General features: G+C 39.4%; 1 protein-coding gene across 1 annotated transcript in view; it reads left to right on the top strand.

Moving 5' to 3' along the window:
- IMPG2 (interphotoreceptor matrix proteoglycan 2) overlaps positions 1-26,606 on the top strand; it is a 66,798-nt gene that overhangs the window by 7,087 nt on the left and 33,105 nt on the right. Inside the window, exons 3-9 of the mRNA XM_046658756.1 lie at positions 3,118-3,284; positions 6,675-6,706; positions 13,669-13,718; positions 14,634-14,716; positions 19,166-19,327; positions 22,913-22,971; positions 24,995-25,015. Coding sequence (XP_046514712.1) covers positions 3,118-3,284; positions 6,675-6,706; positions 13,669-13,718; positions 14,634-14,716; positions 19,166-19,327; positions 22,913-22,971; positions 24,995-25,015 — 574 coding nt within the window. The remainder of the gene's footprint in view (positions 1-3,117; positions 3,285-6,674; positions 6,707-13,668; positions 13,719-14,633; positions 14,717-19,165; positions 19,328-22,912; positions 22,972-24,994; positions 25,016-26,606) is intronic.

Raw genomic sequence — 26,606 nt, 5'->3', positions numbered from 1 at the left:
CTTCCAATCCATGAACATGGAGAGTTTTTTCATTTATTAGATCTTCTTTAATTTTTTCAGCAGTTTTTTGCTTTTTCAGAGTATAACTTTTATATGTTTGTTAAATTTATTCCTGTTTTATTCTTTTTGATGCTTTTGTAAATGGAATTGTTTTCTTGTGTTCATTTTTGCTTTGCTCATTTCTAGTGTATAGACACACAACTGGTTTTTGTTGTTGTATCCTGTACCTTGGATACAATAATCTTGAATCCTGTGACCTTGCAGAACTTGTGTATTAGTTCTAGTAGGTTTTCAAGTGGATTTCTTAGGACTTCCTGTGTACAAGCTCATGTCATCTGCAAATAGAGATAGTTTTAGTTCTTCTTTTCCAGTTTTGATGCCTTTTATTTCATTTTCTTGGTTAAGGTTAGGCTTACCCTAAAAGAATGAATTTCTGATTGAGATCTTTTAGACCAAGCACTGGACTGCTGAGAGCTTTTTGTAGGAGGTGGGGGACATCCCCCGAAGTGTAATTTGTAGGAGACAGCTTATGCCATTCTTCTGTGAATCCATGAGAGAGGCCCAGAGAAGGCCTGCTGTGAAACCTGGTATGATTTCTATCACTCTGGGTGCTCCAACTACATTTATTCAGTGCACAATAATGCTCTTCTAGAATTTTATGAAAAATTTTAAACATACAGAATAGTTGAAAGAATAGTATAGTGAACACAATATTCTTACCACCTAGCTCCATAGTTAACATGTCATATTTGCTTTCCTACGTCTATCTAACCAACTGTCTTATTTCTTAGGTGTATTTCATAAGTTAGAGACACCACACACTTATTTCATAAGTTAGACACCCCCTGCACACTTCAGCATAAGTATTGTTAATAGAGCTTAATATTTGTTTACATTTTTAAAAAGTGAAATTTACATAGAGTGAAATGCATAAACATAAGCATACCATTTGGTGAGTGTTGACTAATGTACACACTAGTGTAATCCAAACCTCTCTTAAATTTTGGAGCAGTATCACCCAAGAAAGTTCTTTTATTTCCCTTCCCAGGCAGTTATCATCCCCTACCTGCAACCACCCTTCTGATTCTTTTAAACCATAGCTTAGTCTCACCCATCTAGGACTTAATATAAATAGAACAGTATGTACTCTTTTGTGTAAGGCTTCTTTCACTCAGCATTTTGAGATTCATCCATGTTGTTGCATGAATTAGTAATTTGTTCCTTTTGATGCCGTTGTGTGACCATTTGTTTTTTTATTTTCTTCTTGATAGCTATCTGGGTTATTTTCATTTTTAAGTTGCTGTGAATAAAGGTGCTCTGGCATTGAACGTAAGTCTTTCTGTGGATATATGCTTGCCTTTCTCTTGAAGGAATACCTAGGAGGGGAATTGCTGGTTTGTTGTGTATTTAGTTATATGAGAAACTACCAGTGTTTTTTTCCAAAGTTGTTCTACTGTTTTACATTCTTACCAAAAACAAGGGTCTGATTACTCCACATCCTTGCCAAAATTTGGTGTTGTCCATTTAAAAAATTTCACCCATTCTGGTTTACGTGTGGATGCCTTAATTTGCATTTCTCTGAAGATGAATGATAGTGAGTACTTTTTCCACATACTCATTGGCTGTTTGTATCTCTTCCTTTGTAAAGTGTCTGTTCCAGTCTTTTACATGTTTTTGAAATTGGAGTATTTGCCTTTTTATTAGGGAGTTGTAGAAATTCTTTAAATAAGCTAAATACCAGTTCCATGTCAGATACATGTATTTTGAATGTTTTCTGCCAGAGGTATGGCTTGTCTCTTCATTTTTATTAATAATGTCCTTGATGACTAGAAGTTTTTGGTTGTGATGAATTCTAATCTCAGGTTTTTTTTCTTTGATAGTTGTTGCTTTCTATGTCCTGTCTATGAAATCTTTTCCTATCCTCAAGTCTTGAAGATGTTCTTCTGTGTTTTCTTTTAGGACCTTCATAGTATTACCCTTCATGTTTCAAATTATTTTTTGTATATATTGTGAAGAAGTTATTGAGATTTTCTCTTCCCTTATAGATATGTAGTTATTCGGTCTCAGAAAATCTTCAATACTTTCTTTGAATCACCTCATTTCATAACCAGACCTTATTGACATTTACTTTTTGCTTGTTTTTACCAACCCAGACTTTCACCTTTGTGTTGTCTTCTGGTGTGTCCTAAACTTCCATTTGGAAGTTTGAAGAAGTAGAAAGGAAGAACTATGAGTCCACAAGTGGTCGCTCTGCCTCAGTCAGCCCCTCTGGAGTCTTCTGTGTGCTGTAGGATCAGAAGTTCTAAAGAGCAGTAGTAAGGATGCAGTTAGTTCACTGAAGGAGAAACTACGTTTGCAACCAAAGGTTTAGTTCAACCCTGGAAAACCAGTCGATAGAAAAACTTTCAACATTCATGTATTTTACTCTCTCTTAAAGCCGAAGAGTTCTTTTTTGGTTCAGACTATCTTCTTCCATCAAATAGCTGTCAGACAACCAGAATTCAAAATGATAATAATATTTGACATTTTGGGGTTTGTGAGGAAGATTGTCCCTGAGCTAACATCCGTGCCCATCTTCCTCTACTTTGTATATGGGATGCCACAACAGCATGGCTTGATGAGCAGTGTGTAGGTCCACCCTAGGATCCGAACCAGCGAATCCCAGACCACCAAAGTGGAGATCACAAACTTAACCACTACGCCACTGGGCTGGCCCCTCTCATGTCTTTTTATCACTGAATAATATTCCATCATGGATGTACCACAGTTTGTATATCCATTCACCTATTGAAGTGAACTCAGCATCAGCCCCACTTTTGTAAAGCATAAACATGGATTTTTTTGTTTTTTTTTTAAGAAATCAGCAATTAGGAGGTGAATCAGTTCCCTCTGCAAGGGAAAGGAGTGAGGAGTACAGCAATTCTCTTCAAATCTGAAGAGTTTGAATGGGCCATATATAAACAGAAGGGTTTTGACTGAGAATCGTTCTCATGTCCCTCTAGAAAGGATGCTGTGGGCAAGAGTGTCTCGGGAATCTGAATAAACAGGGCCGTGTGCATTGCGAGAAGCCCAGAGTGCTATAGCTTTCAATAAACTGCCTCTCTGTCCATTTTCCAGTGTGCCAGGAAGCTGTGTGGGAAGCCTTCCGGACTTTTTGGGATCGACTTCCTGGGCGTGAAGAATATCGTTACTGGATGAATTTGTGTGAGGATGGAGTCACAACGATACTTGAAATGGCCACAAATTTTAGCGAGTCTGTGGAACATAGGAGCCTCATTATGAAGGTAAGTGTGGTCCCAAGGGAAGGAGCCGCTGCGCTGCTGTAGGAGTGCGTGTACACGGCCAAGGCCTAAAGCAGGGGGAAGCAAATGCGCAGCCCCTGCAGTGGCTCGCTCTTGTTGCATTAGGCTGTCTGAGTGAGCTGCTGGGCGCGCCTCTCTGTAGCCCTGGCTCGGACATGACAGCAAACGTCTTTAACCCAGGAGGAGGCTCGGGCTTGTTAACAAACATAAATGTTTGGAAGTAATACTCAGCACAGATTTAGGCTAAGAATATTAATCTGTGAGAGTCAAACATTCTTGCAAAGTTTTGTATATTATTAATTCAGAGTGGATGCCAATGACTCTAATTAAGATAGAGGATATAGTTCATTGAATAAACGTTTGATAAAGTATAAATATGATTCTAATTAATCAGTTTGCTTACTTGTTTCCTACTTAGTTTATTCTTAGCAAAGGATTAATAAGCATACATATAGATAAACTACCTGCCCACCTTTCCCTTTTCATGTCGCACGCATGTATTCATGAGAACAAAATGAAACCGTTCAGATATTTGCGGTAAACTGCTCATGCTGTCTGATATGCCCTGTATCCTTGTGCTTCTGTTCCAGTCCTACATGTCCTCAGCTGGTGAGGAGTCAACTCCAGCCTAGCAGATTTAGCTCCCATAATTCTTTCTTCATTCCTTAGTGTCCTATGTCTTACCTTTTGTTATCATTAGTTGTATATGTGACTAATTCCTTTACTAAACTGTGAGCAAGGATTATGTCTTTGTTTGTTCATTTTTGCATTTTCATGATAAAGTAAATATGCAGTAGATATGTGTTGAAATAAAAGTACATACACAATTGCTGCAATGTCTTTTTCCTATCTATTGCAATTTATAGACTTTATATATATTATTTTAAAGACTGGTTCTAAGTATGATATACTTTAGAGAGACTGAGGAAAGAATTATTGACTGAATAACTCTGAGCTGTTTTTGTTTGGGTCTAATAAAAGTAGATTAGAACATCTTAAAGTAATACAATATATTATCCTATTCCTTCTACTTTTAAAATTTTACTTCTAGTAGAGGCATACTATTAATTTCTTTTAACTTTTGGTTCTACAAAGGGACTTGCCTCATTAAATGGAGGCAAGTTGGGGAGAGAAGGATGGTCTGATAAACATGAGTGGACCCAAGACAAATTTTGCAGGGTTATAAACATTTTAATGGTGTACAGGGTTTTGTGTATTTTGAAATGAACTGAACTTTTAATTATGGTACCTCATGCTTTAAGCCAAGGTATTACATTTTTTTATTTTGTCACACTTTTAACTGCTCAGTATTAATACTTATTAGAATAGTTACCAGTTATTCAGTATGTACCATGTACCAGGCTATGTATTAAGTCCATTAAAAACATTTTACCTAATAAACAGCAACACTACAGGGAGGTAGTAATGTCCCCAATTTATAGATAAGGACACTAAGCATCAGGGTTATTAAATTCCTTATCCTGGATCACAAAACCAGATGGGCTGGAGCTTACGTTCAAACCCACTTCTCTTCCAAAATTTATGATCTCTCCCCTATGCCATTGGGTCTCCCTTCTCAATCATTAACAGTTTTTCAAATTGCAGTGGCTAATATGGGATAGCTATTCAATGAAAAAAAACGCACACATATCTATACGTGCACACAAATATACATATTTATATTTATATTAGCATTGTCAGTCTCAGTTGTGTCTGTGATATAGGATCAACTTATATAGCAGCAAATGTATATGATGTAGAGTTAGCGTTACCATAACAACGACCTCTCGTGATGTTACATTGGAAGGTGTCTCTTGCAAGCGGAAGTTTTAGTAAGCTAAGATTTGAAGGCATAGGAAATACACTTTCAATGATTATTTAGTAGAACATGCAGACAAAGCGGGTGATGTGTAGCCTGGATTGAGTCTTAAATACAAGGACAAGTTAGCTAAATGAGGAGGAGTTGAGGATGGACGTTCTCGGCAGAGGGGACAGCAAGAGCCAAGTGTTTGTAGGGAATGGCTTGGGCTGATAGCACAGGAGCGTAGACTAGAAGTGACGGGAGATCAGACTGGAAAAGTGAGGAACTTAAGTTTGGATTTAACTCTGTAGCTGACAGATTGTACGTGGATGAGTCACAGGAGCTGCTTGGATAGTTTTGGATTTTAGTAAGATCATGATGGTTTCTGTAGACCATAGGATGGATCAGAGGGGCCAAGACTAGAGCAGAGAGACAGGCGCTGCTCCAAGCCGAGGAGGAGGGTCCTAACTAGACCATGAGATGGAGAAAGGGAGCATGAGGAATGTAAGTAGGAAAACAGATCAGTGGGACTCTGTGATGGATGAGATAGGAGTGGGATTGGATGGAGGAATGGCTCAGGAAGTCTCTCAGTTTCTAGCTTGATGACTAAGATCGAGAGCTCAGGCAGGGAAGCAGCTTGTAAATGTTGCAGAGGAGAATGAGTTCACTCTTGAATGTATTATTGTGAGCCATCTGTGAAATGTGAGTTATTGCTTGATGTTTAGGTCTGAAGCGAAGGAGGATGGTCTCGGTTATAAAGATAGCTATAGGAGTCATCAGCCGTGAGGGAGTAATTGACCGTAGGAGTGGCTGCGATTGTTCCAGGGGAGTCTGTAGAGTAGGAAGATCAGTGAGTTATTTATAAACATCGTGAGAGTTATGTAGAGTAATGGTCTCCATTTTACAGATGAGGAAATCGAGGCCTGGCACCAGAGAGATTTTGGGATTTGCCTCCATAGCTAAGCAAAAGAAAACGGGACTTGAAACTAGGTCTTCTGATTCCAAGTTTGTGTTCTTTTTCTCATAACTGGTCTCAAAATAAAACCACTAATTTAGAGGAGACTTGGGGACAATTTGCTTTGGAATGCCCCAGCGGAATAATCCAATTATTGATACAACTTATCTTTTAAATGTCTGAATTCTGGAGAAACAGACTTAGCAGTTATTTTGTCGAGTGCTTATGTTATTCTAGGATGAGAGATTCTATAAATACGTTAGATCACAAAATACATTGATTCTACGTCCTTAGAAGGTTAATGTAAAACTCAACTGATCTCTATCTTGTAGACCTTTTTTGGAATGACTAGCAGGTAAAGTCTGCTCATCTGTGCCTGTTAGAGAGAGCACAGGAAGTTTTGGGTACACAGAGACTGAGCGTTGGGTGTTCCCACAGTCACAAAACAAACTCGGCATTGTTAGTACCTTGCTTTAACTATTGGTCTAACCAGAGCGAATAACAGCGTACATTCTGTAATGTTAGGGCATTAGTGTTCTCTGTTAATAAGTTTTATTTACTGCTGAATAACTGTCACTGAGTCACACAGTCATTTTTATGTCTTTGTTTTCCTTAGAAACTGACGTACACAAAGGAACCTGTAAGCAGGTGAGTGTCTTTTTCCCCCTGAGTTCATGTTTGGCAACAGAGATGTGTCATACCTACTCCAAGACTCACCCCAAGTTTAATGGTCCCTTTCTGTTTTCCTGCCAGTTCCTGCAATGACCAGGCCTGTGGCTAAGTGCCAAATGCTCTTCCTGGTCTTGAGGCCACTAGCCTTTCAAGACCACCACCACAGCCACTGTGCTTGTTTACTGTCTGACCTTAGCAGCAGACAGGCTTGTCCTCTCTCTTGGGTGAGAAAATAGATTTCTGGAAATGGAATGTGGGATGATCTGTTGCTGAGGCTTATGGGCTAATAGTAAAATTGTTGTGAATGGTACACCATAGTGGAGGGTAGTTTATTAAATGATGGGTGGTGGTGCAGGTCACTTTATTGAGTAGTGATGGTTATGATCTTGAAACAGGAATAGCACAACCTTGATGGGTCTTCCAGATTATGATGAGAGTTAAGGTCGTTTCTGGCTCCTGAGCAGTAGCAATAAAAAGCAGATCATGGAAGGTGAGGAATTTTGAGCCTGTAGGGGCTAAAGATTTCCAGTTCTGTCCATACTCAGAATTTCTAGATTATCCCAGCATGGGAGTGTTTGTTTAGAAAAGCACATTTAGGCATACCATCAAGTCAGAGTCCAAAATTTTGCCTCAAATTAGAGGAAAGGACAGATTGAAGAACCTAGTAGGTGAGTCGGTGTCCAAAAACCAGCCTGCGCAGCAGAGTCCAGACAAACCATAGCTGGAGTGCACATGTGGGTGGAGCAGGATGTCTGTAAGTTTCACGTCAAACACGAGTCGACAGGAGGGAAGTGAGCTCCGTGTGGTCTCCTTGTTCACAGAGCTAACATGACCATGAGTCCCTGCTGCGGCCTGGGATTGAGCACTACTTAGATGTGGGGCCATGTGGTTTCTCGGGTGTGGGCTCTTCACCACTGAGGGGCAGAGCTCGGAGCTTCCTTGTGATGGCCATTGCAACACACAGGCAGTGGACTAAATGCTCTGGCGAGTCCCAGCAGCCCCAGTAATCGTCACGATTGTCCCTGATGAAAATGACAGCACATTTTACACATCTTATACAATTAAGAAGTATATAAATACTGTAATACTTAATCTGGAAGAAGCTCTGAAGTCTGCTTGTGGAAGTGGAAAGGTGGTAGCTTGTGAATTGCGGTGAAGTGGTGGAAGGAGGGTTATGTGAAATAGGATGGGAAGTTGTAACACAGTATGAGGATGAGTGTGGCTCGTAACACTGGGGCAGCTGGAAGAGGTTTGAGGGGTAGTATGTGTGTGTTCTGTGTATTCCTATGTGGTTCTCTTCAACTGGGTGCGATTTTCTGCATTCACCTAGTGTTTCTTGCAACAAAATTGCATGTAAGTAAAGGAAAAATTTGCGTTATGCTCACAAATATATATTAATCACATTGGAACAAATTCAGAAAGAGGCATCATAGCAGAATTGACTGTATCATATATTTTTATCGATAAGGCACTGTCTGTATTAGCTATAATTTGTTGTTAGTGCTGTCCCATGGATTCCGACTCCTAGTGACCCTGTGGACAGCTGAGTGGGACCTGCCCGGTCTTTTTGCGCCATCCTCTCACCTTCCAGTGCTATATCAGACAATGCTCTGCTGCTGTTCACAGGGTTTTCATAGTCAGTTTTTTGGAAGTGGGTGGCCAGGTCCTTCTTCCTAGTCTGTCTGAGTCTGGAAGCTCCACTGAAACCTGTCCACCATGGGTGACCCTGCTGGTATTTGAAATCCTGGTGGCATAGCTTTCAGCATCACAGCAACACGCAGCTGCCACAGTGTGACAACTGACAGACAGGTGGTGAGGTTCCCTGCCTGGCATATGAACCTGGGCCACAGAGATCACTGCCAGATAGAAACTGCTAGACCTACCATCAGGGCTCCTAGGTATAATAGGGGATTCAAAATATTATTCACTATTCTTAGAATTAGGCCTGTATAAAAACTACAATATGTATGAGCTAAAATATAAGTGAATTTTGAGAATTTTATAGTTTGTATCCTTCCTATGAAACGAGAGCAGAACAGGTTGGGGTGGGGCAAAAATTGTCACCTGTGGTAGTTGCTGAAAGGGGGTGACCTGGGGTCATATACCACTAGTGGAATCATGGGAATGGCCTAAGGATTCCCTCAGCCCCTCTTTCTCCAGCTTGAGTACTGTGGTGATCCATTAAAACCCTTAATTTGCCCATCACTTTTCTGTATTCAAATTTATTTTTATGATTTTTTGAGATTACTCTTGTATTCTCTCTGTGTTAAGAGATTCTTGCATTGATTTTCTATTGTTGCTGTAATAAATTACCCATATAAAAACTTGGGTAGCTTGAAACACGTCAAATTTATCTTAGAGTTCTGTGGTTCAGAAGTCTGACATGGGTCTCAGGGTGTTGCTGGGTCTGCGTTTTTTTCTGGAGTGTCTAGGGGAGAATCTGTTTTCTTGCCTTTTCCAGCTTCTAGAGGTTGCTGCCTGCCGCAGTTCTTTTCTCTAATGTAAATTGCTCCTTCTGTGTGAACTCTCACCCATCTGCTGACGTGCAGTTTGCACCAAATACTTTGCTGTATATTGTTTACAGCTTCCCCTACTATCTGCCAAATCTCTTTAAAAAAAGTGTTTTCTGCCTTACAACCCCACATCACATCTTACCTCATAAATCTCTGCCTGTCGTTTCTCTTTCTCCTGTCTTCAACTTGTCCCATTGCTAATTCCTTCCTATTAGCATGTCCACCTTCTCAAGTCTCTCCATGTTTCCTATTTTACAAAAGGCCCTCCTCCAGCACTTGTCTCCATTACAGCCAGATGCCTTGAAAGTATCTCCATGTAGCTCCATCATGGCTTGACCCCCTGCTATCTGGGCATACTATTGTGTCTTCAGTGGCCAGGACAAGGCCCAGCCTAGGCTATGTGCTCACTAAATATTTGTTAAATGAATAACTGAATTTCTGCTTAGTCACCCAAGTGCATTGTCAGGTCTCTGGTGCCATTCTCAGAATAAGGACTGTTCTTTGGCATTTTTTTTGTACCTCAATCACATTTTCAGTTGAGGATGCCTGTCATAGATCACAAAGGCAGATAGGCATGTTTTTTAGCAAATGCTTAATTCTTTTTGGAATGGTGTGTCCCTGCTTCTTTAGCCTCTGTTTTCCCTTTATTGCTTGGCGTGTCATACCTGTTAGAATGCTTCTGCACATACTATTTTCTGCAGTTTTGTCAACACCTTTGTGAAATAGGTAGGGCAGGGACGTGTCCTGTTTTGGAGATTAGGTTCTTGAGGTCCAGAGCAACTGAGGTGTCTTCCCAAGTCATACACAAAGTTAATGGTACTCCTGGGACTAGCACCCAGCATTCCTGGCTTTGTGCCTTGAGTTCTTTCATTGTCACGTGCTGGTTACAGTTAACAGATTCAAGAGCAAAGCAAAGTATGGAAAATTGTCAAGGGGAGTAGTAATCTAGATATGAAATTGTGGTTGGCTTGTTTCACTATATTTCTGAGCTTAGGTTCCATGTGGCTGTGGTATCTTTTGACACAATCCCATCTGAACTGCACTGAATGGTTAGACAGTAGGAGTGAGGAATAAGTTCTGTGCTGGATGAGCTGAGGAAATGAGACAGTAGGAGGTTGTTTGCTGCTAGTATTGAGCTAAAGGTCTTAGCTGAACAACTTCAAATTTGTGGTTTGGCCTGGAAATGAAGCAGCATTTCTGTCCCGAAACTCAATGCAACTGTGTTCTAGTTCTCTTGTGAGTGACATCTTAGGGGTCCCTGCAGGAGGCATACCTGGTGAGAAAACGTGAAAGGATTCCTAAGTGTTCCTTACTGTCTTTGAAAGGGGAGTGGGAGGGGGAGGGCTTAAGTGCTGGGGTGTGATTTGATAAGTGGTTTGAATAACTGTGAGTTGCCTGCTTATCCTCGTTAAAATAATGTTCTTTTGAATTCAGTAAGTGAAAGCTAGTCATCCTGAGTAAGCAAACTTCTCCGTTCTGAATGCTTACTTAGAGAATTAGCTTAACTTTGAGGTGGGGACAATTTGACCGACCCCAGATGAAGTCTGCTTTCTCTGCCACACCATTCCTTCCATTCTAGTTACCGTATGGTGCTTGGCCACTTTGTCTTGCTTTGATCTCTCTGCTCTTCATACCTGCTTGCTCTCCACATCTCTCCAAATCTGACTGGTTTTCCCTTCCTCTTTCTGGGACCTTACACACTTTGACTTTTGAGTTGGTTAGTTTATGTAGGTATAATTAAGACCAAGTGAAACCATCCTGGTTGCCCTTGTAGAGTGTATGGGTCACATCAAGGCCATGTTGTGAGGAATTAGGTGGGTAAGAGTGAGGTTTCTGGAATCGAATGGACCTATTTTACATCACAGGTCCTCCATTGGTTAGCTCTGTGACCCAGAGCAAATTCTTAAGCTCTTCTGGCGTTAGTTTTCTCATCTGAATAGGTGGGGATAATAGTATCTTCCTCTTAAGGTCTTTGTGAGTTAACCAAGATAAACCACTTAGCACAGTGCTTGACACATGATGAGGACTCAGTAAATTTGGCTGTAATCATTCTTGCTGAAAGGGGAACTGTTTACAGTTAGGGATTTTAGACATGGTCTTAGCCCATATTGAATCATTGTGTGACCCTGGGAAAATTGCTTTACCCATTTGGGCCTTGATTTTTTGTCTATAAAATGAGGTATAGGGAAGGGGTTCTGCCTTTTGGGCAGCTGATAGACCCTCTTCGGGCCTGGTTATGTTAATGTCTGTTCCCAGCGTATCTGAGTCCCGTTTTATGAGCTCTCCTTCCTGCCGCCAAGAAGCCTCTCGACGCCTTCTCATCACCCAGGCCTTCCCCTGCTCGTCACTCATCATAATAACTTATCTCAATGTCATATTCCTTTGGGTTCTTCTAGATGACAGCTCACTTATAAGCAATTTCCTGTGAATGCACTATAAATAACCAACAGTGATAGGTTTGGTGTAATGATTTAATGTGTTATTCTTTTATTTTGAAAACCCAGAGGACTCTTTATGGTGAGTTTTTTAAAATCTACATTTGTCAAATTTTCTACCAAAGCCTGGGAGTTTAGAGAACATAGTGCTAGTTGACTCCCCCACTCTAGTTCTGGTCATGAAATGTCCTTGTATTATTATATTTCATCTTAATATTCATTTAAACTTTATGTTCTATCCACAATATAGCCATTTTGGGGGGGGATGTTTTTGGTGAGGAAGATTGGCCCTGAGCTAACATCTGTTGCTAGTCCTCTCTTTTTGCTTGAGGAAGATTGTTGCTGGGCTAACATCTGTACCAGTCTTCCTCTGTTTTCTATGTGGGATGCTGCCACAGCATGGCTTGATGAGTGGTGTGTAAGTCCACACCCTGGATCTGAACCAGCAAACCCTGGGCTGCCAAAGCAGAGTACACGAACTTAACCACTGTGCCCCCGGGCCAGCCCCTACTGTGTTTGTTTTAATATTAAAATATTTTAAATCACAGATCAGTTGTTACTTAGGTCCCCCCCTCCCTGTGCTTCAAGTAAAATTGATGCTTCAAGGTGTGCGGCAGGTTGATCTGTGGCTTTGAGTACCCCTCCCTACCACCCGCCCTGACCTAATGTAGAGCAGCAGGGCAGTCTGAAGGAGTGGTTCTGAAGACGGGCCTCACTGGACCACTGGCAAGTCTGTGAGGGACACAGTTTTGACTGTGATGGAGTCACCTTAGGATCTGATCCTTGTAAAGTTGAAGAGAGTTTTCAATTGCTATGTGTTGAAAACTGATGTAATCACCATCCAGCCCCTTTGAACAAGGTTAATGGAACAGCCTTTTCCCCTTAGGACATGCATGCAAACTTTAAAGTTCTAAAACTTGCCCAAATTGTTAGAATTTAAATTTTGGGGCATGAGGAGATAGGGACTTGCAGACAACCACTTTCTTGGTGGCGGCTTTCTCAGGTGTCTTCTGCTCTTTGCTTGCTGTTGCAGGGTGACGTGGTTGAGGATGGTTGGGAGACCTGAAGCCTATTAGCCATGTGGCCTACAGCCAGTCATTTCTCTAAGCTTGACTTTCTTTATATAAAAAACGTATGATTTCTATGGTCTCTCAAATGAGATGAGATTTGTGCTGATATGTTCCCCTTAGCAGCCAGACTGTCCTGTCTGTACTATCGTTGCCTTTGTAATCATTTATTTGGTGTCTACTTCCTGTAAGACTGTAACTTCCATAGACCATGGGCATTTTGTTCACAACTATGTGCCAAGTGTCTTTTACACTGCTTTGCCAATAGTATTTATTCATTCATTCCAGAAATATCTATTTAATACCTATTAAACAGCAGATACTATTTCAGCTGGAGACACAGCAAGAATGTGGCAGGCAAGGTCCCTAATATCGTGGAGCTTAGATTCTAAGGGGGCAGTTCTGTTCAATAGAACTTTCTGTGATGATGGACATGTTCTTTACTGTGTGTCCAGTGTGGTAGCCATTAGCCACAGGTGACTGTTGGACACTTGAAATGTGGCTAGTGTGAATGGGGAGCTGAACTTTACTCTTTATTTAATTTAAATCGCCATGTATGTCCAGTGACTACCATATTGGACAAAGCCATTCTTGAGGATTAAGGGGTTGGAGACAGAGATAAAGAAATAGATAAATAAATGAACAAAATAATTTCACATAGTAATAAGAACTGAGGAGAAATGAAACAGGATGATGAGATAGTAGGTAGAGTACTTTATGTGGGTGATTCTAGCTGAGTAGGAATTGATAAATGTAAAATAAGTGAGTTATGAAGACTATTGTTTAAAATTTTGCTACTCAGTAGTTTGGTTTGGGCATCCTTATTTGGAAATCTAGTGAAGTCCTTTTTGGAAAAAAAAGACAAAACAAATAAACCCTCACATTTCTATTGTTTTATTAACTCTAATCATTTTTTTTCCTAGCCTTGAATTGTCATCTCCAGTTCCTGTTGGTGATACCTCAACATTGGGAGGTTTGCTTTTGTGCTTTTATTCACTTTTCTTTTTAATTTATTTATGGTTTAAGGCAATCTTGCAAGCAAGCACATTTTTCAGCTCACATTTAAAAAACACCACATTTCTCTCTCCACATATGTTCAAGAGTCTCAAGAAAAAGTAATTCTTTTTTCACTTATTTTATGGCATTATGTTGTGGGTGCTTAAAAATCTTTAATTATTAAGCATAATACAAATCAGAAAACTGCTTAAAGCAAATGTACGACCTGCAGAATTACTTTAGGGCGCATACTCTGTGACTACCACCCACATCAACAGGTAGAACCTTTCTAGCTCCACCATTTGTCACTTGTTTTGTGGAGTTTCCCAGAGTTAGGATTTTTCTGATTGCATTCTGTGGTATACTTTAACATATTCCTTTGGCTTCTGTATTTCCTATAAATTGGTAGTTACTTTCTTTATTTTTAATTTTTTTAACAAGCTCCTCTTTGTTGGAAATTTCAAACATATACAAAAAGTAGTCAGAATAGCACAATGAGGCCCAGCTTCAACAATTATCAATTCATGGCCAGTGTCCACCCTTTACCTGCTTCCCGTCTCCGGTAGTGCTGCTTCTTTCACTATCCGCCCGCTTTCCTAGATAGCTCCTTCAGGACAGGGACTTCATCTGTGTCCCTGGCATCTTGCATAGAGCCTGACATATAGCAGGTGCTCAATAAATGCTTGTTGAATGAATGAATGGGTTGTAGTTATTTTCTGTTCTGGGAAGACTCTGTGCAAATGTGTCTTGAGGTTATAATGCACAGAATTTCCAGGATGAAAAAGCAAATGACTTATGGGCATGGTTTTGAAGTCCGTTCCTTTTTTCCTGACCTGAATTCTGACTTGGTGAGGGGCTCAATTCACACACATGTTTTTGTTTTTCTGCTTAGGCGCTGTTCTCAGTGTTCCATACCCAGAGATGACCTCCTATGAAGGTGCCTGGGAGAGCAGCTTGGAGAGGCCAGAGGAGAGTGTGGGTGTTGGTCTGTTTTGCTATTTAGTCTCTAACACGGAGAACAGGGAGTGGGAGAGATTTATATTCCGGTGTCAGACTACACAAGACTTCATGTGGTTCCCTTTATGGAAATGTTGTAGATTCCAAAACTAGTACATTAAAAAGAATCTGAGATTCCTTGGAGAGCTGATTAAATCTGATTTTGGTGAAAGAGGGCTTCAAATTGTAAATGAAATGACTTGGGGCCTGGGGCACTGTCATCATGGTAAACCCACTGTCTCCTGGGGGCTGTGTGACATAATTTACTAAGGGGATTTTTACCTATGTTCTTCTATCCCTTAATAGATCAGGACTTGGCCTTCTCTTCAGATTTTATGTGTAGTTTAAAAATCAAGAAACACCTTGCTTTTCAAATGCATCATTATTAATAGTAACCTGTTCCACTAAATAACATTAACTCTCTGTCACATTCAGACTTCTTTTTTAAAAGTGTACACTGCCCAAGAAGATAGGAACATTTTGTTATAAATTTTGTTAAATATACATTTTTAAAATGTTGGGATTCGTAAATCCTAGGCTCCTTGATGTACAGCGTTGTGTTGTATCTGATGGAACATATCCACTGGAAAGACGCAGTTTAGTTACCTTGCTCCTTCTCTTCCCAGCCTGGATGTTTTAACTTAGGAGAAATCAGGTTAAGTTGCCCACTCTGCACCTCCCTCCCTGTCGCTCATCGAGGTTGGTGGTGGCTTGGATCCCTGAGTGGATGCCAGAATCAATACTTACCCTCAGTACATCTGTGTCCAAAGTAGATGGTGCCAGAAAATACTGGCATTTGATAAATATTTGTGAATGACTGAATAAGAAGTGGTGCTGTAGTTCTCAACTTGAGACAGAATAGTTATTATTTAGGTCTGGAAACATTTATAGAATGAGATAGAATTCTCTATAATAGAAATGAGGGAATTGTGTATAATCAATTGGAACATTAATATCCAAAACAGAGAGGAAGATCTGAAGCCAATTTATAGAACAAAATGGTACAGAGATACCTATCAAGAATTATATTGCATGTACCTCTAGTTCAAAATGAAGCCCAAGGTACGGTTTTATAGTGCAGCTTCTTCCATAATATGTTTTTCCATTTATTGTTTTAGAAATTATATACTTTATTTCTATGAGTAGTTGCAAGTTATAATTTATATTTAATCTAGCGATGTTTTTCCAAAATATTTATCCTTATCCTGAGCAACGCATTAGAGCACTCCAATTCAGATGGTCTCTGTACTGATTTATGTTCTATTTTCCAGTATTTTTGTTCTTTTTTTCTCTTTTTAATCCCACAAATTAGACTGTATTATATTTATTTTATAAAGTTAACGTTTGCTTTACATTTACCCAGATGTTTACCGCTCTGTTTTCTTAAGATTCTTTTTTGCATTTTAGACCTCTATTCTGAAAGAATTTTCCTTCTGAAATGTATGCTTCTGATGTTACTCTAATGAGAGTCTCTTTAGTGAGTCCAATCTCAGTTTTTGATCACCCAGAAATTTCTTTATTATTCCCTTATTCTAGAAAGATATTTTAAAGCTATATGAAATTCTAGATTTTTTTTTTTGTTTTTGTCAAGGTTTTATGCAAAACACTATCTTCTATCTTTTATTGTTGCTACTGAGAATTCAGCTGTCAGTACATTTGTTATTCCTTTATGGGTAACCTGGCCGTTGTGTCTATTTTTTTTGTTTGAAGTCCTTTTATTGGCTTATTTGCTTATTTTTTCAGAGATATCACATTCACATTGGTCAAAAAATAATAAATGTAAAAGATGCTTGCTGGGGCCGGCCTGTTGGCGCAGCGGTTAAGTGCGCACGTTCTGCTTCGGCGGCCCGGGGCTCCCCAGTTTGGATCCTGGGTGTGGACATGGCACCGCTTGGTGAGCCATGCTGTGGTAGGCGTCCCACATATAAAGTAGAGGAAGATGGGCACGGATGTTAGCTCAGGGCCAGTCTTCCTCAGCAAAAAGAGGAGGATTAGCAGATGTTAGCTCCGTTTCCACTCACTGCACCACTGCTTCCCCAAGCCCCACTGGCTTTTGTTATGTTCTTATAAATTATTCCAGACTTCTTAAAGGCACAGAAAAGAAAATACAATTCCTAATCTTCCCCCCAAGGGATTCTTTAACGTGGGACTCTATAAAGACAACAAAAAGGATCAGTTCAAAAAGGAAAATAGGCAGTAACAGAGTTAACTATATGCAGTTTATGATGTAGTGAACTTAAACATAACTATATCTACAATGAACTAAAAATAATAAATTTAACTGCCTGGGTTTTTTTTTTTTTTTTGCTTCAGGACATTGTGACACCCTTAAAAGGGACCCACTGTCCCTTTTAAATGTATTCTTGTCTACTTTTAAGATATGTCTATATCTATCTGTCCATATCTATGTATAATCCTAGGAGATATCAGCTGAGAATGTCTCAGAATTTATGATAGACATAAAGCCTTACATTAAGGAAGTACAAATCCAAAGCAAAATAAATGTACATAAGTATACCCCATACCCATTTTTGTGAAACTGCAGATTCCCAAATACAATAGGGAGTTTCACAAAAATGGGTATAGGAGAAATTCTCAGCTGTTACCTCTCATGATTAGATGTATTGTCTGACCTCCTCATTTTATCCCTTATGTCTGTTAACCACTCTTTAATAACTTTATTTCTCTGTTGCATTTAAGTATGTCTTCTAGTTCACTAATTCTTCCTTCAACTTAGTCTAGTTTGTTGTTCAAACTGTCTTTTGAGTTTTTAGAATCCTTTATGTGGGAGTCTTTGATCTGACTTTTTAACATATACAGACCTTCAACTTTCTATCCTATCCCTTGGTAGTACTTAAAACTAAAGCCTAGGTCACAAGGGATCAGCAGATACACCATGTATGCATGCAACACTGAATCACCTCTCTGTATTCTTCTAATCTTTCTTGACCCCCTTGGAGTTTTCTTTACTTTCTTGCAAACCACCTATGCATTAAAAACATTAAAAAAAATTTATTAGGCTAGCCATTCTTCTAATCTTGTTTTTTTTTGTGTGTATCAAAAATTAGATGAGCTCCAGTATATCTTCCATGCAGGAATTGTCATTGTAGTGTTTTAATAATGATTTTCTATTAATATTCTATTTCCCTCATTTGCTCTACACATACTAATTGCAGTTCTTCTCTAAGAAACTATTGTCATTTTTCTTACATCTATTTTTTAAATCATTTATTTATATCAGTACAGACTCACGATGTTTATTTTATTTTTTGGATTATAATCCAATATTTATTTTCTTGCTCAAATTATTCCAGCTTTGGCCACTGGAAGACCTGGATTTTGGTGTTACAGAGAACAAAAAGTTTGCTGATATGGTTTCAGAATCCATGTAGCACCCAACCTTTAAGAAACTACCCCTTGTTGAGCTTGGTGTAGTATCTAACAAGAATATCCACAATTATCTGAAAAGACTATTGCCAGATTCCTTCCTTTCCCAGTACCTATCTCTGTGGCTGGGTTTGATTCACATACTTCAGTGGAAACAACATCCTGTGACTGATTGAATACAGAAGCAGATGTGAAAATCCAGCTGCTGCCCATTGTCAGACATGAAAGAATTTGTAAAAATATAAACAGTGTTACTCTTCTCACTACACTTTTTAGTTTGCAAAATATGTCATTCATTTTTACATGTAATGAGTTTATTATTATTTTTATTTTTTTAAAGATTTTTTTTTTCCTTTTTCTCCCAAAGCCCCCCGGTACATAGTTGTGTATTTTGAGTTGTGGGTCCTTCTAGTTGTGGCATGTGGGATGCTGCCTCAGCATGGCTTGATGAGCGGTGCCATGTCCATGCCCAGGATTCGAACTGGCAAAACTCTGGGCCGCTGAAGTGGAGCGTGCAAACTTAACCACTTGGCCACGGGGCCAGCCCCTGTTATTATTTTTAAATGAATTAATATATATATTTAAAATTTCTTTTTTACTTGTTGGTAAATATCTATAGATATAACCCACAAAATCCAAGCTTCTTTGGGTTCTTCAGTGGTTTTTAAGAGTTTAAAGGGGTCCTAAAACCAAAAAGTTTGTGAACCACCTTTCTAGGCTATTTTTAGGTGATCATTTTAGCATAGTCAACTCTTTTTTTTTTTTTTTTTCAGATGGTCAACTTTGATGTTTTATCTGTGGAAACTTCTGTGTTTCCCTGAGCTAGTCATTGTGTATTCAGAGGAATGGACAAATGCACAGTAATGTTAATATGAGCCCATGTCTTAACGTCCACTTAATTAGTTCCAAAGTCAAATACTATATAAAAGATCATCGTCAGAAGTTGCCTTTGGCACAGTATCTGGCGTATAGTAGACAGTAAACATGTGTTGATTGAATGAGTAAATGTTGACGTTTCTTGTTCTTTTTCTAAAAATCCAGATTAGTAATGAAATTGAGAATGTGATAGAAGAACCCACAAAAGCAGCAGCTGAGCAGATTGCAGAGTTCAGTGTCCACCTCACAGGGGAGCAATACAAGGAGGAACTACAGGATCCCTCCAGCTTCTACCACCAGCATCTTGTAGAAGAGTTTATTTCAGAGGTGGGTGATTTTTTTGTTTGTTTTTATTTTATTTTTTTTTATAAACAAGACAGTTTGCTGGGGTTGTCAATTTCCCACATTCACAATGCTGGTTAAAGGTAGGCTTAGGATTTAAGCTTTCCATCTGCCTGGTTCCGGGGTGGTGCCTTAGCCATTTCTTCAGAAATCTCTGTGAAAAGTTCACAGAAAGACAGATGAGTTATTTCATTAAAATAAAATCTTGCACACATCTGCCATCTGCTAGCAAATAAATGCTATTTCCAACTTTCACTGCACAGCTGGGGAAGAATGTGTTCTATGGCATGGTTTTAATTTGACAATATTTGGAGAAATGAGCATCTTTGAGAAATTACATACAGTGTATTGTTTTTCTTGAGGGAGCATTAAATTTGATTCCTTTAATTTCATATTTAGTATTCTTTTTTAAAATCGGAAAATTTTGAGCAGTTAATGCATAGGTAATACATGATACCAAGTTCAAAGGACAAAAAGGTGTCCAGTGGAAAGTAAATTTACCTCGTATTTCTGTTCCTTGGTTGCAAGCGTTTTTTAAAAAGGGGTTTCTTTAAAGAATCATGCATTAGACTACCCCACAACTTTACTTTCCAGGAGAATTCGATATAGGGCTTGAATTCAAGAGTCCTTCAGTCAGAAATGACCCCTCGTTGGCCCTTTCTTGTACACATTTGCTCTTGCGTAGGAAGGCATTGAGTGCCCATGTCCCCTCTGTCTGCTGATTTCTTTTCCATTCCCTCTCGATGGGGTTCTCCTGGGCCAAGTGTTTCAGTTCTGTTACCTTGGACTAATGTCCTTCCCTAGACACTGTGTCTAGGTGAGAAATAAAAATGTGCATCTCTCAGCCAAACAGCATCATTGCAGCCCTCAGACGTGGGCAGTGTAGGTCAGATGACCAATTTTCCTAGTTGTGTGGCCAAGTCGTGAGGCTGTGTGGTATGTGGAAGAAATGTCAGCCAGGCCCATGGCCATCTGGCATCAGATAGTGTCTTGGATCAGCTGTCTGCTTCTCTCTGCTCTTGGATTAAGCACCTTTCATAGACCTCAGTGTTTGGGTAAACAATTGCACTGAAAGACTGCATATTTAGAGAAAGTCTAATAAACACTCTGAAAAACATCTCCAGTAGGGACTTTATGAGGTGAGTAGCCATTGGCTTGAGGTGATTTGAAAGTGATGAAGAGTCTGGGCCTCCCATGAAAGTTCCTTCTCTGGCCTATATCTCTGCATCCCTGTCCCTTTGCCTGAAGTAAAATGTCTACTAATAGCCACTTTGTGTGGAGCAGCAGAGTCAGAGGTTGTGTCTTTGAGAGTCCTGTCACCATGTTTGCTGCACACTGAGAGGGCTCTCCAGCTGTCACCTTTCTGGGCACAGTCAGATGGATTGTTCTTTCAATATTATTTCTTAGGTAATATTGGAAGACACAGGGAAAAAGAAAGCCTGCTTGGAGAGGATTGAGGTTCAGGAGCTATTACTCTTTATTTTATGAGAAGAGTAAAATGACCTTGGGACAACACCAAGTATGACATCAAAGAGGGAAAGGTCAGTGTAGTAGGCTTGGGGGTGAAGGTACCTGAGGACAGCCACGGTATCGACACAGTCGCCTTGCATAGCACTTTATGTTCTGCAGGCTACGGATGTCTGTATGCTAATAGCAGCCATGTGGGTAAGTGTCTCCATTTCACTGATGAGGCCCAGGAGGGCAAGAAACTTGTTCGTGGTCATTTCGGCCTCTAGGAGGAGAAGGGAAGATCAGGCTTCCTCCTTCCTTTCAAAGTGTTCTTTCCTTTGTATCATATAGAGTCCCCTTCATTTTAATTCAGGTGAGAAGTTCTGATGAGCTTCACAGTTTTCCCAGTCTTCGTCCCAACTCTAAATCATGTTTATCGTGAGTCGGGGCAGAGAGGAAGAGGCATGTAATTCAGTGGGAAGAATATGGGCTTCGGTGTTAGAGAGATTTGGGATCGAATAAATTCTGATTAATTCACTCACCAAATGTGTGATCCTGGGCAAGTTAGTTGACATCTCAGTGTCTTAGTTTTCTCATCTATAAAATTGGGAAAATATGTGTATCTTGGGATTGTTGCAAGGATTAAAAGTAATATTGCCAGGTACCGAGCACATAGCGGTCCTTCAACAAATTGTACCTATTGTTACTCTTGATGTTAATGAAATACAGCTGGACGCCTGTGCAGGGGCTAACAGGATGTGTTGAGATGGAATACCTGTATGTGTTGGGACTCAAGAGCTGGCAGAACCCAAAATGAGATGAGTTTAGTGATAATAATAACATGTAGGCATGCGGCACTTTGCAGTTAACGGAGTACTTTCCTCTCCGTTCATTTTAATCTGACAAAAACGGATGTGGTTGGTGGGTATTAGTTCTATAAAAGAAGATTTGTTTGTGGCCATTCTGCCAGAAAAAACAGCTGGGACTAACCCTCAGTCTTTAGATTCCTAGTCCTGCAGATTCCATCCCACCCCATCCTCCAAGAATTGTGGTACTTCTCTCTTTCAGAGAAGAAAACAAGGCGTATTATAATAGCCAGAAAGTTTCATGGGTTTGGATTCTTTGTCCTTAAAGTGTGAAGATCTTCAGTAAAGCAAGATTTAAAAAAAAAAATCCCACTCTCCTGATTATGTACAGACTTGGTTTTAAAAGCAGATGCCCAGAGATGTCCCCAAAACCCAGTGGCATTTACTTCCCTTGTTCTGGTGTTGGCCCCACAGTGACTTATCTGGCGATATTGTCACCTTCTGAAATGTCTAAGTGTTCAATTTTGTTAAAATATGTATTAGTGCATCACCTGATTACTTTTTAGATCTTTAGTCCAGCCTAGCATTCTTTTTCCTCCCTCCAGTCACTAAGCTCATATTGAGTTATGTGACTGGATTTTAAAGACTCAGTAATAACACTGGTTCCTGCAGATGTGAGGCTCGTAAATTGATCTTTTTACCAGTTAAGTTACCTGGTCATTCCTTCATAACCTCCTTCCTGACAGCCAGTCAACAAGGCCTCTCTCCGGGGAGCTAGGCCCAGGCCTGCAGATTTCTTCCTAGTGGTGACTGTGTGGACAGTTTGCTTGTGTTGTAGGAACAGGAAACAGGTGCCACCACACTTGACGCTTACAGGAAATGAACACCTGACTGTCAGTGTGTGTGCTGCAGCCAGATGTCTAACCCAAACAGTTACATTTAAAAGTGCTATTAGAGCTTCTTTTGTAACTAGTGCTCTTTTTCACATTTCATCATGTAAGGCAAAAAACAGTGCCTTTGCCAATAAGAAGTACGCTTTTGATAACTTGGAAAAAAATTAATATTAAAGCACATTAAAACCTTAAAAGACAAAATGAAAAAGAAAAATGTGGCAATGTTGTTGTAAAATCTGTTTTCTAACATTGTAACTATTATAGTTTTCTTAATAACTTTCTGACCCATGTGTGTCTGTGTATGTGTACACGCTTCTAATAGTTGTAACAGTGCATTTTATATTCTACTCATGTAAGTGTTATTTGCTGTGTACTTTTTCACATTTCTACATAGTTATAAATTTTATTTTTATTTTTAACAGGTTGAAAATGCATTTTCTGGGTTACCGGGCTACAAGGGCATTCGTGTACTTGACTTCAGGTAAATAGATTTCCTCTAAAAATGCACACGTTCAGTAGCACTCTTTATTTCAAATTGAATATTCTTTTGTATTTATTATATATACTCTAACAACAATTCAAAATGATTTGAATGCTGTAATTCAGTGTTGTTGCTGGTAAATTCATGTTCCTAATGCTCATTTTTCAGTCGCTTGAGGAAACTGAGTTAGAAAAAGGCAAAATATAATGCATTCAAGGATACATACTAGATCTGGAGCTGGGCAAAGGGTGAGAACTTAGGAATTCATGTCCCCAGCTGGCTGCTGACCAGTAACACTGCTTTCTTTTGGGCACTGAGGGGAGCTTGAAGTCAGATTAGATGTGCCCTCCGCATCCTACCAAAGCTTCTCAATCTTCTATGGAGGTGACTTTGACATCTTGGTGTGAGGCCACTCTGGAGAGGATGCATTCAGCTTCATTCCAAACATAACAGTTCTGAGTACATCAGAGACCGCTTTTAAGACATTTCTTCCCTGGTTAAGACCTGCGGCATAGTACTTGTGAACATTTATTGAGTGAATACTTTGTACTGGGCACCTCGCATTCCTCAGCTCACTTAATCTGCAACCCTCTTGGACAAGCAAACAGGGTTAAAAGGATGAAGTGTTAGCCCAGAGTCAGAGAGCTTGTAAATTAGCAGCAGAGGAGGGAGTTTGAAATGAAGTGGCTGATAGCCAAGTTTATAGCTTTTGCTCTGAGCTTCCATGGTAGATTCAGTGCTCTGATGGTTTAGAGCACTGGGTGACAGCTGTGGGCCAGAGACTGGATCAGGGACATGTGCAACCTCACAGCATAATTAACAGTGTCAACATGTTAACTTTGGTATATTCTGGTCACTACTTCTGGGTTTACCAGAAATAACAGCAAGCACTGACATAGCATTTACAGTGTGGCAAGCTTTATATCTATAACTTAATACCAGCAGCCATATTGTGAGATAGTTGTTATCCTCATTTTTTCTGATAAGGGAACCAGAGCACAGAGAATTTAAATAATTTACCTCAGGACGCTCACCTGGTTATTGGTGCAGGGGAGAGAAAGGCATAGTAAACTCTGACCCTCCACCTACTCTGGCGCCATGACCAGGGGCCCAGTTCCCCCTTAGCACTTTTCACGGAATACCGTCTCTAGCTATGATCAAAAGTCGTAGGAGACCCTGAGAATGCGAGGCCTTTGAAGACCCCTCTCATTTGGCAGCACAGGAGAGGCAACATGGCCTTTGGAGCCAACTGCCTTGGTTCAAATCCTGCCTTTGGCACTTCTGGCTGACTGGTTTTAGGTAAATTACCAAGTCTTAACTTCTTAGTTGTATAAAAAAGACAACTTACCAATTAATTCTGCTTCATTAAAGAATACTTTTGAAATACTTTAGGTAAATTATTTAAGTTCCTTTGTTCCTCAGTTTCTTTACCTGTAATATGGGGATACTAATAGTCCCTACTAATCTCAATGAGGATTAAGTGAATTAATTTTTGTAAAATGCTTAGCTCTGTTCTTGGCCCATGGGAAGTTCTGTTAAGTGTCTGTTGCATAAAATAAATAACTATTAAGGGCTATGCAATATCCTATAGGTTAGTCAGCCCTAACCTTTTGCCAACCCCTTAGCACCCTACTGTATACCATCTGATTTTCTTTTCATTTAATTCTGCATAACACAATGTATCCCCAAAAAACGGTCCCTAATTTTGTTAATGCCAACAACTGGCATACTCTGCTGATTTATTGAAAAAAGTTTATTCATAAAGAGAGAACTTTACGTGAATTGTTTATTTTTAACAAAGTTTAAAGATGTCAAGGACTATTGATTTTAAAATAGAATACTTTCTCCACCTTTGCTCACTTCCTTCAATCTACAGGAATTTGTCAGCATCTGATACTATGCAAGCATTTTCATTTAAGGAAACATTTCAGAGGAAATACATTAAGAACTTGTGCTTAAATCAGTGATGTCACAATTATAACTGTGTTAAACTCTGCTTAACACTTTCAATTTTTATTTTCAGGTCCCCCAAGGATAATGGCAGGTAGAGTACTTTTTGACATTTCTATACTGTCCACTGAATGAGGAAATAGTTTAGAAAATGTAGTCCAAGGGATCATGGCTCAATTCTTTTATGACTTTCAGTATCACTGTCCATCTCCTTGCAGATCAGGAGTGGCAGACTTTCTGTTAAGAGTCAGGTAGTAAATATTTCAGACTTTTCAGGGCAGATGGTCTCTGTGGCAGCAACTCAACTCTGCCAGGTGAAATCAGATGAAAGTAGATGTAGGCAATACCTTGAAAATGAATGAGTGTGGCTGTGTTTCAATAAAATTTAATTTATGGACCCTGCAATCTGAATTTCATATGATTTTCACATGTTACAAAATATTGTCCTTCTTTTGATGTTTTTTAACCATTTAAAAATATGAAATCCATAAACTCATGGGCAGTGGGCTTGATTTGGCTCACAGGCTATAACTTACAGACCCCTATCACAGACTGCTGACTGGCAAGTACTTTTAAATATTGAGTTACACTTAATTTAAAATAGGAATAAAAACTGGCATTAATGTAAACACTTTCAAGTATCCTATGTCATTCAATGACATTATCAAGTGTCACTTTAAGTGGTGAATGAAGGGGAGAAAGCTGATCTCTATAATAAGTTCATTTGCAAGAGCATCTGCTGTCTGGAATTTCTTAGAAGTATAATATAGAAGCATAGTCAGTACCCCTTGTGAAGGCTGCTTGTCACTTCTTGCCTTTTGATTTAAGTTTATTTAAAATTCACTTTCTCTTGGAAGATCACTAAGTGTCCCATAGAATTTATGAAGCAAATTCATAGGCTAAATAGGGACATGTTTAGAGATCCAGTAATATTCCTTCATTGTAATATCTTACTTTTGAGTAGGGCTTCCTGACTTCCTCATTTTCATTTATATTATTTTAGCAAGTATTTACTAAGTGCCTAGTAACTGAGCAAACTCTATGCCTACAAAATGAATAACTCTTGGTCTCCATCCTCCAGGATCACACAGTCTAATGAAAAGTGCTTTCAAAGATATGTCAAAGGACTGGTTCTTTTCTTTTTTCATTTTCTTTTCTTATATCCCTGTGAGGTAGTGAAAATAAGAATTAATATTCATTCTCCTTTTGGAGTGAGGAAATTTTGCCTCAGAGAGAGAAACTGATTTGCCATAAATTCTGTGAGTAGGTGGTATCAGACATTTTGACCAAGGTAATAGGAATTTGGGTTCCTGTGCTCCTAGTATATGTAAACTGCTCTGTGTGTATGTATCATAGGCATATGTGTCGATGGTCAGTACTCAATCAGAAGTCCTAATTGTTTAATTGCTGCCCTCTTGGGTGATTACAGTGTTAAAACAACCCAAACACTGATGTTAACCTTTTGATCAAAAGAATGATATCCGGTTGCTGAGTGCTGAGTCACAGACAACAATTCAATACGAAGGCATTAGATTTTATTTATTTTTTTTAAGATTTTATTTTTTCCTTTTTCTCCCCAAAGCCCCCCGGTACATAGTTGTATATTCTTCATTGTGGTTCCTTCTAGTTGTGGCACGTGGGACGCTGCCTCAGCGTGGTTTGATGAGCAGTGCCATGTCTGTGCC

Source organism: Equus quagga, chromosome 4 (genome assembly GCF_021613505.1).
Source record: "Equus quagga isolate Etosha38 chromosome 4, UCLA_HA_Equagga_1.0, whole genome shotgun sequence".
NCBI classification, from domain to species: Eukaryota; Metazoa; Chordata; class Mammalia; order Perissodactyla; family Equidae; genus Equus; species Equus quagga.
This window is presented reverse-complemented; position numbering and strand designations above follow the sequence as displayed.